This window comes from Akebia trifoliata, chromosome 14 (genome assembly GCF_017979445.1).
Source record: "Akebia trifoliata isolate Shusen 1 chromosome 14, ASM1797944v1, whole genome shotgun sequence".
NCBI lineage: Eukaryota > Viridiplantae > Streptophyta > Magnoliopsida > Ranunculales > Lardizabalaceae > Akebia > Akebia trifoliata.
In genome coordinates, this window is record NC_141388.1 from 30,419,699 (window position 1) to 30,432,366 (window position 12,668).

The 12,668-nt window shown below is 36.3% G+C and overlaps 2 protein-coding genes across 2 annotated transcripts; one reads left to right on the top strand and one right to left on the bottom strand.

Moving 5' to 3' along the window:
- Window positions 1–228: 228 nt before the first annotated feature.
- LOC147386733 (uncharacterized) lies at window positions 229–660 on the bottom strand. The gene has a single exon (XM_086424607.1). The coding sequence runs from the start codon at window positions 658–660 to the stop codon at window positions 229–231; it is 432 nt and encodes a 143-aa protein (XP_086280733.1).
- An 8,746-nt stretch (window positions 661–9,406) lies between these two features.
- On the top strand, window positions 9,407–12,416 carry LOC147386734 (pentatricopeptide repeat-containing protein At1g59720, chloroplastic/mitochondrial-like). The gene is made up of 2 exons (XM_086423319.1): window positions 9,407–10,039; window positions 11,429–12,416. The coding sequence occupies exons 1-2, from the start codon at window positions 9,498–9,500 to the stop codon at window positions 12,231–12,233; spliced, it is 1,347 nt and encodes a 448-aa protein (XP_086279445.1). The 5' UTR covers window positions 9,407–9,497; the 3' UTR covers window positions 12,234–12,416.
- Window positions 12,417–12,668: the final 252 nt, after the last annotated feature.

The following is a 12,668-nucleotide window of genomic DNA, read 5'->3' on the forward strand; positions in this document are numbered from 1 at the left end:
AGAAGTCCTAAAACTTAGGGACTAATTAGAAAGAAGTCCCTCCGCCAAGATCCTCCAAGTAATTTTCTCTTAATAAAGACTACTTAACTATCATGACTACGAATGTATGATAAATATAAGTGACCATACTTTTAATTCAAACTGATCCTAACCAATCTTACAACATTCTGATAAATATATTTAAGCCATAAAGACTCATAATTAAAACTCACACTAACTAAGCTTACATCATTCTGAAAATTTCCCATTATTAATCTCTAATGCCATCTCTTTCTTTGACTCAAGTTGAAAGGCCCTCGTAAGGAAACTATCACTCTCAAGAGCCACTTGAATGGGTGAATCCCCAATCCCACGTGCCACAGCAAGCATGATCTCTTTCATCTCAGATTTAAATTCCTCGAGATCAACACTTCCATTATGATCCGTGTCAAATTTCTCGAAAACGATATCATTTACATTTCTCGTCTCCTCCTCCGTACCACCCAAATTATCCCCCAACGGCAACAGGCTATCAAATCCCGTACGTAGCTCTGACCGTGATAGAACGCCGTCACCGTTAACGTCAAGGGCCTTGAAGTGTTCGTTAACGCATTTGTTAAACGCGTCGCCGTCTTCGACGAATTCCGTTACCGTTGGACCGTTAAGTACCGCAACACTCATTTTTTCTAAAGACCGTTAATGAACATAGCTATAACGATTTAGCTTTTATAGACTTTGGTCTGGGAAGCTATTTTTAGGGCTTTTTTCCTTTTTTTTAGAATCTAATTGGTTGATCGGCCTTTGTTTTAGTTGTTTCAGCCATTTCAAGGGTATATATGCTCTTACCTTCTTTATTTGACACGTGGTATATTCAGTTGGACATAAGAACATAATTCCCTCTTTCGGCGGAAATGCCACATTATAAGCGACGGATATGCTACGTTTTATTTTTATGCTTTTGCACTTTGGATGATCCAAAATAAATGGAAGCTTTTTCGTGCAACTTGTACCCTCCTAATCTAAATAAAACTAGGGTTGTAAAAATGGTTCGTGTTCAAATCGGATCAAGTCAATTTAGTACCAATCCAATGAGAACCGGATTAGATTTGGAACTAATTCAATAAAATAGCGAATCAGGAATTGATCAGATTAGAGGCTTTTGATGGATCGGATTTTTATCAAATCTCAATATTAAGATTCACGAACTAATAAGAATCATACCAAGTCCAGATTCGACCAAATCCGACTTGATGTACAAATCTAAATAAACTTCATGTACTTCAACAAATATATGATATAATTATGTATTTTTTGACATCTTATCGGATCGGATCCTTATCAAAATATATGAATATTAGAGATACCCCTTATGTTTTGAAATTGACGACATGCATCCTTTGACCTCAGTCTTCTAAATAGATTAAGGAGAAAAGACTCAAATGTCCTCAACTTTAATCTATAGTCAAAATCTAGATTTTTCTTCTCCAAAACCAATCATCTTCAAGCTCTTTAACCTCTAGGATAATTTTAATCTATTCAACCTTATTTTCATCCGTCATTTTCTATCTTACCAATTTTTGTAAAACGTCTTGAATTTTTCCATCCAAAATTTCATCATTTTATACTTCCTCAAAAAGTGCAACTTGTTTTGAGATTTGAATGTTAAAGAGTTAACGTAGATACGATCTTAAGATAGATTGTGAGGGTTAACTTTTCGTATCCAAAAAGGTTGAAAATGTGTGATTGTAATTTGGAGAAGAAAAATCTGGATTTTTAGCTAGAGATTAAAGATGAAGGCATTTGAGTCTTTTCCCCTTAGTCTATTTAAAAGACTAAGGTCAAGGGATGCATGTCATTATTTTCAAAACATAGGAGGTATTTCTAATATTCAGCAAAACATAGGGGGCAAGTCTAAATCACCCCATATGACTATATGAGAAGGCATCATGGGCGGAAGCTAACGACTAGGATTGCCAAATAGGCCCATTTGGGTGTATAGGGGACTCAAAAACTACGACTCAAATGCCCATTGAGTCAAATAAAAAATTAATGAGTCAACTCGGATGAATCAAAAATTATATATCAATTCATAAATATTTATAACATAGTTTACCAAATTTTAAACTAAATAAAAATATCATTTTATTACTCTCCACAAAAATATTATATATAGTCAAATAACTCAGTTATCTTTCTGACCCAATTTGGTGTATTTCGAGTTGACTCAAATGACTTTCCGAGTTGACTGAAAAAATTGGTTCCATCAACTTTGGGGGTTGAATCTTCTCGAAATCTAATCAAGCCAACTCAGCTTAGTTCTAAGTTGAGTTTCTAGTCGACTCGATGAGTTGTAAAACTAAGGGTCCACCAAATAGAACAAATTTGCACATCTAGGGTAATCCAGAGGATTGCTCTCACCTAAGTAAGTGGAGTCAACTTACCCACTCCATGAAAATAAAGGTTTGCTTGCAATTCACACTGCTTTCAATCAATTTGGGGAACCCTTCCAGAGTTCTCTTTCTATGCCTCCTTCACATATCCTTTAAAATTTCCAAAATACCCTTGTTGAGCACCCAAATAACCTTTTTCACCCTGGCCCATTTCATGAATTAATAAATATCCCCTATCAAATTACCTTTCTAACCCCATAGAATACAGATATACAAATTCCATGACCTATAAATATCCCTCCATTCAGAAACCTCTCTTGATTTTGTTTCCATCCCCTCACTATTCTCTAAAGCCTCACTTGGGAGTGAAAGCGAAAGCAAGCTTTCTAAATGTGAAGCTTTTAAGGTATAAACTAATTTACTTTTTGAGTTGTTTCATTCATCTAAAAATCTCTTTTAGCTCACCTTCTATGAAAAGAGAGATCATAACCATGATTTAAAGTTTTGAACTACTTCATAAATACTTTGTTTAAGAAATTTTGATTTCTGCCAAGACCAAAACAAAACACTGAATGTTGTGGATTGTCTCAAAATGTATAGGTCGATATTGCCCAGAGAAAAGATTTTAATCCTTGATCGTAACACTTAAAATTTCTACTACTAATGTAACCTCTCCCTCTGTTGTGGTATGGTCAAAGCGTAAAATCTTGTCTCGAGACAATGTTTCAATTGGGGAAAAACCAAACAAGGTTGACTACAACATTTTGAAACATTCAAAGAGATTCCCAAAACATTCACCTTTTCGATGTCAATGTTTCATTTCAGATTCGATCGAAACCGAAATGTCTCGGGATGTAAACAACAATCAAGAGCTCACAAGGATCTATACATTTGAACCAGTTATACTTTGGCAGCCAAATATCATGGTGTAGTATTGAAGTTGAGTTACAAATTGGGGTTTCATAATCCTTGAATAACGTGCTATTCTTGAATTCTATGGCATCACAAACCATGATAATTCAAGGCAAAGGTACCTTATTTGCAGACCGTTCAAACTATATGGTAAATCACAATTCAGCCCCCCTAAATCAGTGCAGACTGTATGCAGCATCACAAACTTGATTCATAGCAAGGACATGTTAAGGCAGCAAATGCCAAACCAGTGAAGTAATAGCGACAAACAGCACACAGAAGAGTGGAAACCCAACCAGAAATTTAAAAGTTCTATGTAATAATTGTGTCAGTTTCAAATTATTGAAAACAAATTTCATTTAAATACCTATGTTAGCTCTTTAATATGTTTGACATTGTCTGTGTGCATGTGTATGTGTGTGAAAAGAGAGATTCTCATTTTTCTTTTTGAAAATAAAATATTATCAATAGACAGATGGTGTCTAATAAGGATTCATGTCAGGGGATGGTGGATTTTTACACCGGCAGCTAACGTGACACAACGAAGGCTGATTATAGTCCTACTTAGAAGAAAGATGCGAGTTGAAGGTCCTAAAAGAGAGAGGAAAGCCCTAAAGAATGTGGATGGAAATAGTGAAAGCAGACCTATCCAAAAAACACACACACACAATATGAGCTCACTCTCAAGTCTCAATTATAAAAGACTCAACTTTGGACGGAGTGGACTGGAGGAACATGATTCATTTAGTCAAACCAAACCATTGGAATAAGGCTTTGTTGTTGTTGTTGTTATAGACAAAGATGGAGGTGTCACCTCAATGAGGTGGTAAGTATACCATATACTTGGGATCAAAACCCTGCCTTCAATGAGGTATCACCTTTGTTGTTGTTGTCTTTTCCTTTATTTTATATAGGAAAAGACAGCCTAAAAATACAGAAAGCAAACATCAAACAATAAGGAAGCTAATGAAAGAGAACCTCACAAAGGGAATAGGGCATGGAATAACCATTGCTAGCCACATTTTTTTTCTAAAGCTGAATCTTAAGAAGACAATTTGCACAAATAAAGCCCATCAAGAGATGTTAATGGGTTCGGATTGGATCATTATGGGTCTGGAAACTATATGATAAGAATCAGATAAGGTCTCAACCTGAACTGATATCTTATTATCAGATTGGATCTTTTATTAAATACCGACACCTGACTCCAAACTCAATCCGATATGCTCCAATAAACACTATTTGCACATCCAGGAATGGAGCCAGGGGGCAATAAAGACTCAACAACTTACTCCAAACTTGATCCAATCTGATCCAATAAAAACTATTTGCACATCCAGGGCGGAACCAGAGGGGCAAGAGAGGGCAGTCCCCCCACCCCAAGCTTTTCACGTGATTTAAATACCCCTGTACATGTGATCATATTTGAGTTGCCTCCGTGTTTTCAAACTGATGCCACGCCTTTTAGTCCCTCTCCTTCTGCAAATATTGTTTGCCCCCACCTCTCTCAAATCTTTTGCCTCCAAAAGTTTTTCGGGTGGTGTAGACACCACATTATTGGTGAATACCTACAATATAAAACTGACAACATGCCCCCTTTGTCCTTCTTGCCCTCCCCCTCCCTTTTAATTTTTGCGTGACCCCTATTTTCAAACTGATGACATGACCCCTTTGACCTTGTTCTTCTTTTCCAAACCAACAAAATACCCTCATTTTCAACCACTTTTTTTTTTTTAATTTTTCTTCCTAAAACCAGTTATCTTCAAGTTCTTCAACCCCTATAGCAAATTAATTTTAATCTATTTAACACCATCTTTAATAAATCGTTACCCCACCTTAATCCCTTGTTGAAAACCCTAGAATTTTATATAAAAATTCACATCATCTTCTACTCCAAAAAACTTATCTTCGTCTTTAGGTTTGAAGGTTAAAGTCTATTAATCCCAAGGTTGAAGACTAGGGTAATAATTTTGCCCAATAGGGTGAATATAATCGGTTTTGGAAAGAGAAATTACAGGGATTTTGGTTTCATGTTGAAACCAAGGGAAACAAGATCATTTTGCAGTAATCTATTAGAGAAGGGCGAGATCAAAGGGGCATGCAGGCATTGGTGAAAATCTAGGGTACCGTATATTTTTAAACTGATGACACTTGAATTGGGTCTTCCTTCATAGACTAATGGGAAATGATCTAAATGCCCATTTTCTTCAATTTATGACAAAAAACCCTTGAATTATCTCTCCAATGCAAGTTCTCTTCAAGCTCTTCAATCTTACAAGTTAACTATAGTTTGCCCTTCCCCACCACCCTCGAAGAAAATCCTGGTTTCGCCATTGTACACATCACATTCTCCCAATATGTGTGGATGGTGCTTTACTCATGTGGCAGAACCTTGTGTGGAATAAATATTTTTTATATTCATGTTATGCAGCTAGCATCACTTGGCTCATAAAAGACCAACCAAAGGTCATCGAAAGAGGGACAGATGTCAAATGAAGCAATTGCCCAACAAATGAAGATCATGAGAAGGACATGGAAGGCGTTATGCTGGCCATCATGCAAAGAATATTTATACCTCACATTCTCCCAATGTATGTGGATGGTGTTTTACTCACGTGGCAGAACCTTGTGTTGTATAAATATTTTTATGTTTATGTTATGTAGCTAACACCATAAAAGACGTCAAAAGAGGGGCCAGACGTCGATTGAAACAATTACCAAACAAATGAAGGTATGGAGCTCATGAGTACTTGGAAGCCATTGTGCTGGCCATCATGCAAAGACAACCACGCTAGGATGTTCCACACCAATGGCAACTAGCTAGGTTTACTAGGGTCCATTAGTAGAAATACTAGCTCATTTGGCCTCAAGACGGTTGTCTAGTATGACAACCTTTTAATTTGTCCAGTTGTCCAAGTTAATATGCATTGCTCGTAAACAAGACCATGCCTATAGCATATGGAAGTATGTATGGTTGATAAGGTAACAAGTCCTAACATACAACTAGAGGTGTCAACATGTTGGTTTGGGTTCGATTCCACATATACCTGAATTCAAATCTAAATAGAACACTAATACTGATTCTTCTTGGTTTCGATTCCGGATTTGATATGAGTTGTGTGTGTGTGTGTGTGTGTGTGTGTGTGTGAGAGAGAGAGAGAGTGAATTGCATCAACTTTTGTGTGTGAGAGAGAGGGTGAGTGGATAATTAATTTCTGTATAAAGACCTTATTTCCCTTATTAAATAATTGGAGTTAACACTAAGTCAAGGACATTTTTTGTCAATTGAAATAATTGGATGATGCTAACATCCCCATACTATCTTGGACGTTAGCATTCCTCAATACCCAATAAGCTAAACAATTATTTTTCAATAAAAAGAAAACACATGTAATTCCGTAATAGTAGTACCAACAATGAATTGTCAAGCAAATCAAACTATTGACAGGGAATAGAAAATACAAGCAGAAGTTTCTATAAAGAGGAAAAAAACAAAGATTTCACTTTCTCTTTAGATTATAATTGTAGCTAAAGTACATTTACTTCTAGCTGGCTTATTTTTTTATATTTAATTAGACTACTTAATGACCTTATAAATAAGTTATAAGTAAAACAAATCCACTACCAAGTCTCCTTCGGGTACCTAACCGAACTGAATAATTGGGTCAATGTCAGTAGACCCAATACTGACTAACCAATTTTGGATACATCGAATAATTGGGTAATTGTACCCATTGATATCCTTACAAACAACACTTGTGTCAGAAGCTATGACAGTGTTCTAGCATTTACTCCCTCAAACATAGGAGTGGTCTCAAAATCAAGAAATAACTACCAAAGCTACAATTGTCGCCCCTTTACTCCATCAATATAACATTCTTTCTCATCCTCTCATTGGTGTTGCAACAATAATAGACCTGGTTAAGGCAGAAGTCACAGTCATCCTATTTTGATTCATCATACCATGTCAACAAGACCTTCTCCAATTTACTGTTCACTCTCCATCTAGTATTACATTCATTGTTTTAAAACTTGAATTTTGGTCTCGTCTCATTCATGAACAATATTGAGATGACTTGAAAAAGACTTTTTTTTTTTGCAGAACCGTGAACCATAAAGAAGCAAAAGAAGAAGAAGGAAGAACTGAGGAAGAATTAGAGGAGGTGGAAAAGTAGGCATATCTGGTTTTCCATCTTGTCTTGTTCATGAAAGACAATGAGATGACTTGCCCGAGTCTTCTTGATCATGGATGATTTTTAAAACCATGATTACAATCATAGTTTTAAAACTTGAAAACATAATTTGAAAATTTGTCAAATCAAGTCGACGACTCGTGAGTTGAATAGAACAAGTCAAATAAAATTATATAAATAATTAAAAATATTTTTAGTATTTAAAATAAATATTATTATTATTTTTGGTTCTCTACACAAATATTAAAGAGAACCACATAATTCGATCAAATTTTTAACCTGATTAGGCATTTGCTAAGCTGAGGTTGAGTTGATCAGTTTGGTTCAGTGATTCGCACACAAAATTTCACAATTACTATGTTACAGAATGCAAGCATGAAGATGGATTGCAAGGATACACAATTCTAACAATTTCATTCAAAAACTACTCTTCAATTCTCAATTATAAAGAACAAAGGAGAAGAAAATCTAGAAATTCACTTGAATCCGAACGCAGTATCTAACAAAAACCCAACATTAAAATAATTAAAAAAAAAAAACTAATCGTCAACAACTCATTTAACTAAATTTCCACTAAATTTAGAGGAAAAAATGCTAAATTTTTAACAGAATCTGATCTATAACATCTGAAAATACCCAACATCAATAATTATACAATTAGATAAATAAACTCATCATCAAAAACTCGTCCAACTTAATCTTCACCAAATTTAGAGGAAAAAACAGCTAAATTTAGCAGAATCTGAGAGAAGATAGGAAGACATACAGGATCTCTAAGAACTGGTTTTGTATCATCTTTTGCTGGTCTGAAAGGGGGCTTCTTCTGCTCTCTTCCCGAATTCTTCCCTCCGCCTTCGCTGGGTTTAATCTGAATCTCTGATGCTCTCATTGTGTTTGTTTTTCTACCAATCTAGGGCTTCTCTTCAGTTCATCTTTTGTAAATGAAGAAGGTGTATTTTTAGTATTTCGTAAATATTGAGAGCTGTTATTTGCACCCCAACTTTTACTTGTTAAGCCCGAATTATTTACTTAGATCGAAGAGCCTGTTTTCAACGAGTTCAGTAAGAAGTGTGGATGAGATTTGAACTCAGGCCTCTAGTATCATCACATAAAGATTAAACCAACTAAGCTAGCATCTGTTTATTTTTAAAAAATTTCCTGTAAGTATGCTTTAAATAAGTTTAAAAATTTTGCGTTGGCGGGATTTAAACCTAGGTTTCGAGTATCATCACCCAAAGACTTTACCAGCTAAGCTAGCTGGTACTTGCATTACGTCCCAATTACAAAAAAAACAGACAAAAATGCATTAGATTCTTTTTTTTTTTTTTTATGTTACGCTCAAATTATAGAATAAAAAAAAATCAATTATTGAGAATAAGTAAAAATTGTGGTGCCAATAGAAGCTCTCTCTCGGAACCCCAAGGGGTTGACTTAATGGCAATTTCGGACCAATAAACGGTTAATGCCTGTAGGTCATGAATTCCATACCCAGTATGAGCATTAATTCCTCAGGGGCCACCCGTGAGGGCACCCCTTACTTACTTGGTGTGTGTGTGATGTGCAAGCGTTGCATGTGCCCTGAGACTAGCCCTTAGATAAGACCATGGTCTATGAATTTGGCAAAGCCCAGATACAAATCCGATCCACTATTTATAAGGATACCCGATTATCAAACAAAAGAAACTCTCATGGAATTTTTATTTGCAGGATTTAGGATTTAGGATTTTATATGAGCCTAAAACCTAATTGTAAACAACTGTTGGAACCCTTTGAATGTGTTGTAATGCTTTATAATGTTGAGGTAATAACTTGTACTAACTTGTCTTACAGTGAAAACTGGAGTGTAATAAATAAAAGTTGGAGTACAAAAAACAGTTCTCTAACCATGAGAAGGGTATTTTCGTCATATCAATAAAGGGTAGTTTTGTCACTTTATTTCTCACTTCCTCAGTGAAGTAACCTAACAACCGATGTTCAACTTCTATGCACATATACAACCGTTTTTTTGAAATTTTTGTGTTGGATGATTTCCCGCCACCTACAATCCCTCTTCCAACGGTCAAAAACAATTACCCATCTACTCCAAATTCACTCTTTGATCATCAAAACTGCATTAGATCGTGACCCAATTTTCATCTCCAATTTAATATTGAATGCTTGTTTGATTTCAATCGAATTCTCACATTTGATCTTGGATCGTCTCCCCATATCTTCGCATTTGCTCTTCGCTTGGAACACAGTTATAAGAGAGTACGCGAAGAGCCCACACCCCTTTGAAGTTGTGAAGGTGTTCTTGAAGCTGCGTAGAGCGGGAATTAAACCCGACAACTTTACGTACCCTTTTGTCCTTAAAGCTTGTGGCCGTTGTTCCATGATAAGAGAAGGCAGGGTGGTGCATTGCTTGGTGACGAAGACGGGATTCAATTTGGATCGCTATGTGGGGAATACCCTTTTGAGCATGTATGCCAATTGTGGTGCAATTGGGTTCTCGAGGATGGTGTTCGATGAAATGCCTGAGAGAGATGTGGTTTCGTGGAGCTCTATGATTGCTGGTTATGTTGCCTGGTAATATTTCTGCTTAAACTATTTGTTTGGGTTTCATCACTTGTATCGGTGGTCTATGAATTCTTTTCCAATACTCGTGATCATAGTAACCATGTTTGGATTTGACAATTATTTGGTGAGGGTTCAATTAATTCAGTCGGATAAATCCAGGAAACTTTCAAAAGAGGGAAATTTTCAAGGATTGTACAAATAATGATTTTGAGCTTCTTCCCAATTAAGTACCGATCTTGTTCTTGGGATTTGAACGTTGAAGTAGATAAAATGTTGAGATCGAAAGGAAAACAATTTACCCTATTGAGTGATTAATTGGTCAATAAATCGTTGATTATTTCGTTGTTCTAATTGGCTAATCTCTTAGTTGGTGATTTTTCCTAACTTATGGGGAAAAAATAAATCAGAGAATTTTGTAGAGTGCCCATAATAGTCTTTTTTATGGATCAGGATCACCATTCCAATGGCTTACTCAATCATGATTCACATTTCCATTGAACCTAAGAGCGCATGTAGAATGCATCATGATGTAAACCATATGGGTCTTGTAGTTCCCACTTTACAGCAAAAGTGAATTTAGGGTCTTTATGATGGCAGTGAATATGTGTTCCTTGGGAAAACAATTCCACCCTAGACACTTTGGGTGTGTATGATTGCACCGAATTTTTTTTTCAAGAATTCTAATTCTACAAGAAAATGTTTGCCAATGCTAGATTACACCTTGAAAGAAAATGTCAAGAAGAGAAATGGTTTGCACCACAATTGGCATACGGGTCAAAAAGAGAAATGGTTAAAGTGACAATCTTGCAGGTATCAAGTGACTATCTTGCAGGTTCGCTGAAAGTAGCGAGATTGTCACTTTGAAGGAAAAAAATCAGTGAGATTGTCACTTTAAACCTGCGATCTCATCACTTGAAAGACCTGCAATCTCGCTTGTTCATGTTTTGGGAATTAAAATGAACAATTAGCCGGGATGGGAATTTCGTCATATTGGGCTCATAAAATGGTAATTCACCCAAAAAATTTGTGGGGGCAACAAATAGAGGAAGAATTTTTGTGGGGGCAATAGCGGCAAATTTTCTTATCTGCCGCTGTTATCTGTCACAATAACTCATGTATCTTCATAGACTTCGAAAATTCTTGTGGGGGCAAGTGCCCCCAATGTAAATCCATCCCTGATCCAATCGACACTGTCAAAGAGATTGACGATATTATCTTATCTTTATCAAAAAAATCTCGGACTTATGTCTATGATGTTCACAATCCATTATTGTAGTAAAATATTATTTGGATTATCGATTATCTCTTTGTAAACAAAGTGTTCATCCTCTTTTGTGTAATTTGGATAATTTATTTTGAACATTAATCTTACCAACCCAATGTTGATTTTTTCGACAGCGACTCCCAACTCAAAGCTATAGCAGTGTTTCGACAAATGAGGCTAACAAATGTGAAACCCAATTCCGTCACTTTGGTAAGCTTGCTGTGCGCCTGCACTCATATGGGGAGTTTGAACATGGGAGAATCCATCCATTGGTACATCATCGTTAACAATATTGAATTGGATGTTGTTTTAGGAACCGCTCTCGTCGAGATGTACTCCAAATGTGGACACATCGAGAAATCTATTCAAATATTTAGCTTGATGAGTCAAAAGAACTTGAAGACATGGACAGTCATGATATGTGGCCTCGCCAACCATGGTCGTGGTAACGACGCTATTTCCTTGTTTACTCATATGGAGAAAAATGGGATGAAACCTGATAATGTGTCATTTTCTAGCATCCTATGTGCTTGTAGTCATATGGGTCTCGTCAATGAAGGCCAGAAGTATTTCGATAAGATGGTAAATGACTATAATATCGAGCCGACGATGGAACACTATGGGTGCATGGTTGATTTGTTTGGGCGTGCTGGGATGGTTGAAGAAGCTTATGAGATTATCACTAATATGTCGATGGAGCCTAACTCGGTTATATTGAGAAGCTTCATGAGTGCTTGTAGAATCCATGGTCTTTTTTTTTGTGTGGGTGAGAATCTGGCGAAGAAACTTATTGAAGTTGAACCTGATCTTGGAGCAAACTACGTGCTCGTTGCTAATGTGTCAGCTTTGTCGTGTCGATGGGATGATGTGGCGAACCTAAGAGTTGCCATGAAGGAGAAAGGTTTGAAGAAGGTCGCAGGGTGTAGCTGGGTAAAGTGAATTGTGGTGTCACAAAAGAGAGCATGAGAAGAGCTGCAAAAGAGTCAGGATAACGGTAGAACAAATTCATGTAAGTGTTTATCAATCTGGGAACACCTCAAATATAAATTTCAATCAACTCACAAATATTAGTTAGTGAAAGTATTTCTAAGAACAACTATCACACTCATAAATATATATATATATGGGGACGGTTCAGCAGCCCTAAAGTTTGCCAAGTTTGGTGCCAAACATTTTCCAAAATATGGGTTAGAAGCTTTGGAATGAGCTGATTTTTTGTGAGGATGATCGCTATGATGAGGAGATCATCATCACCAAAAATCAGCCTATTCCAAAACTTCTAACCCCATCAAAAGTGATTTACAAAAATTGGATGGTCCACGATTCTTCAACTTGTAAACTAGGCTTAGAAGTTTCAAAATGAGCTAATTTTTT

Excerpts from the sequence above, each read along its gene's own strand:
- LOC147386733 (XM_086424607.1), bottom strand. The coding sequence starts at position 660 with ATGAGTGTTGCGGTACTTAACGGTCCAACGGTAACGGAATTCGTCGAA.
- LOC147386734 (XM_086423319.1), top strand. The coding sequence starts at position 9,498 with ATGATTTCCCGCCACCTACAATCCCTCTTCCAACGGTCAAAAACAATT. Across the intron at positions 10,040-11,428 it reads ATTGCTGGTTATGTTGCCTG|CGACTCCCAACTCAAAGCTA; the intron begins GTAATATTTCTG and ends TTTTTTCGACAG.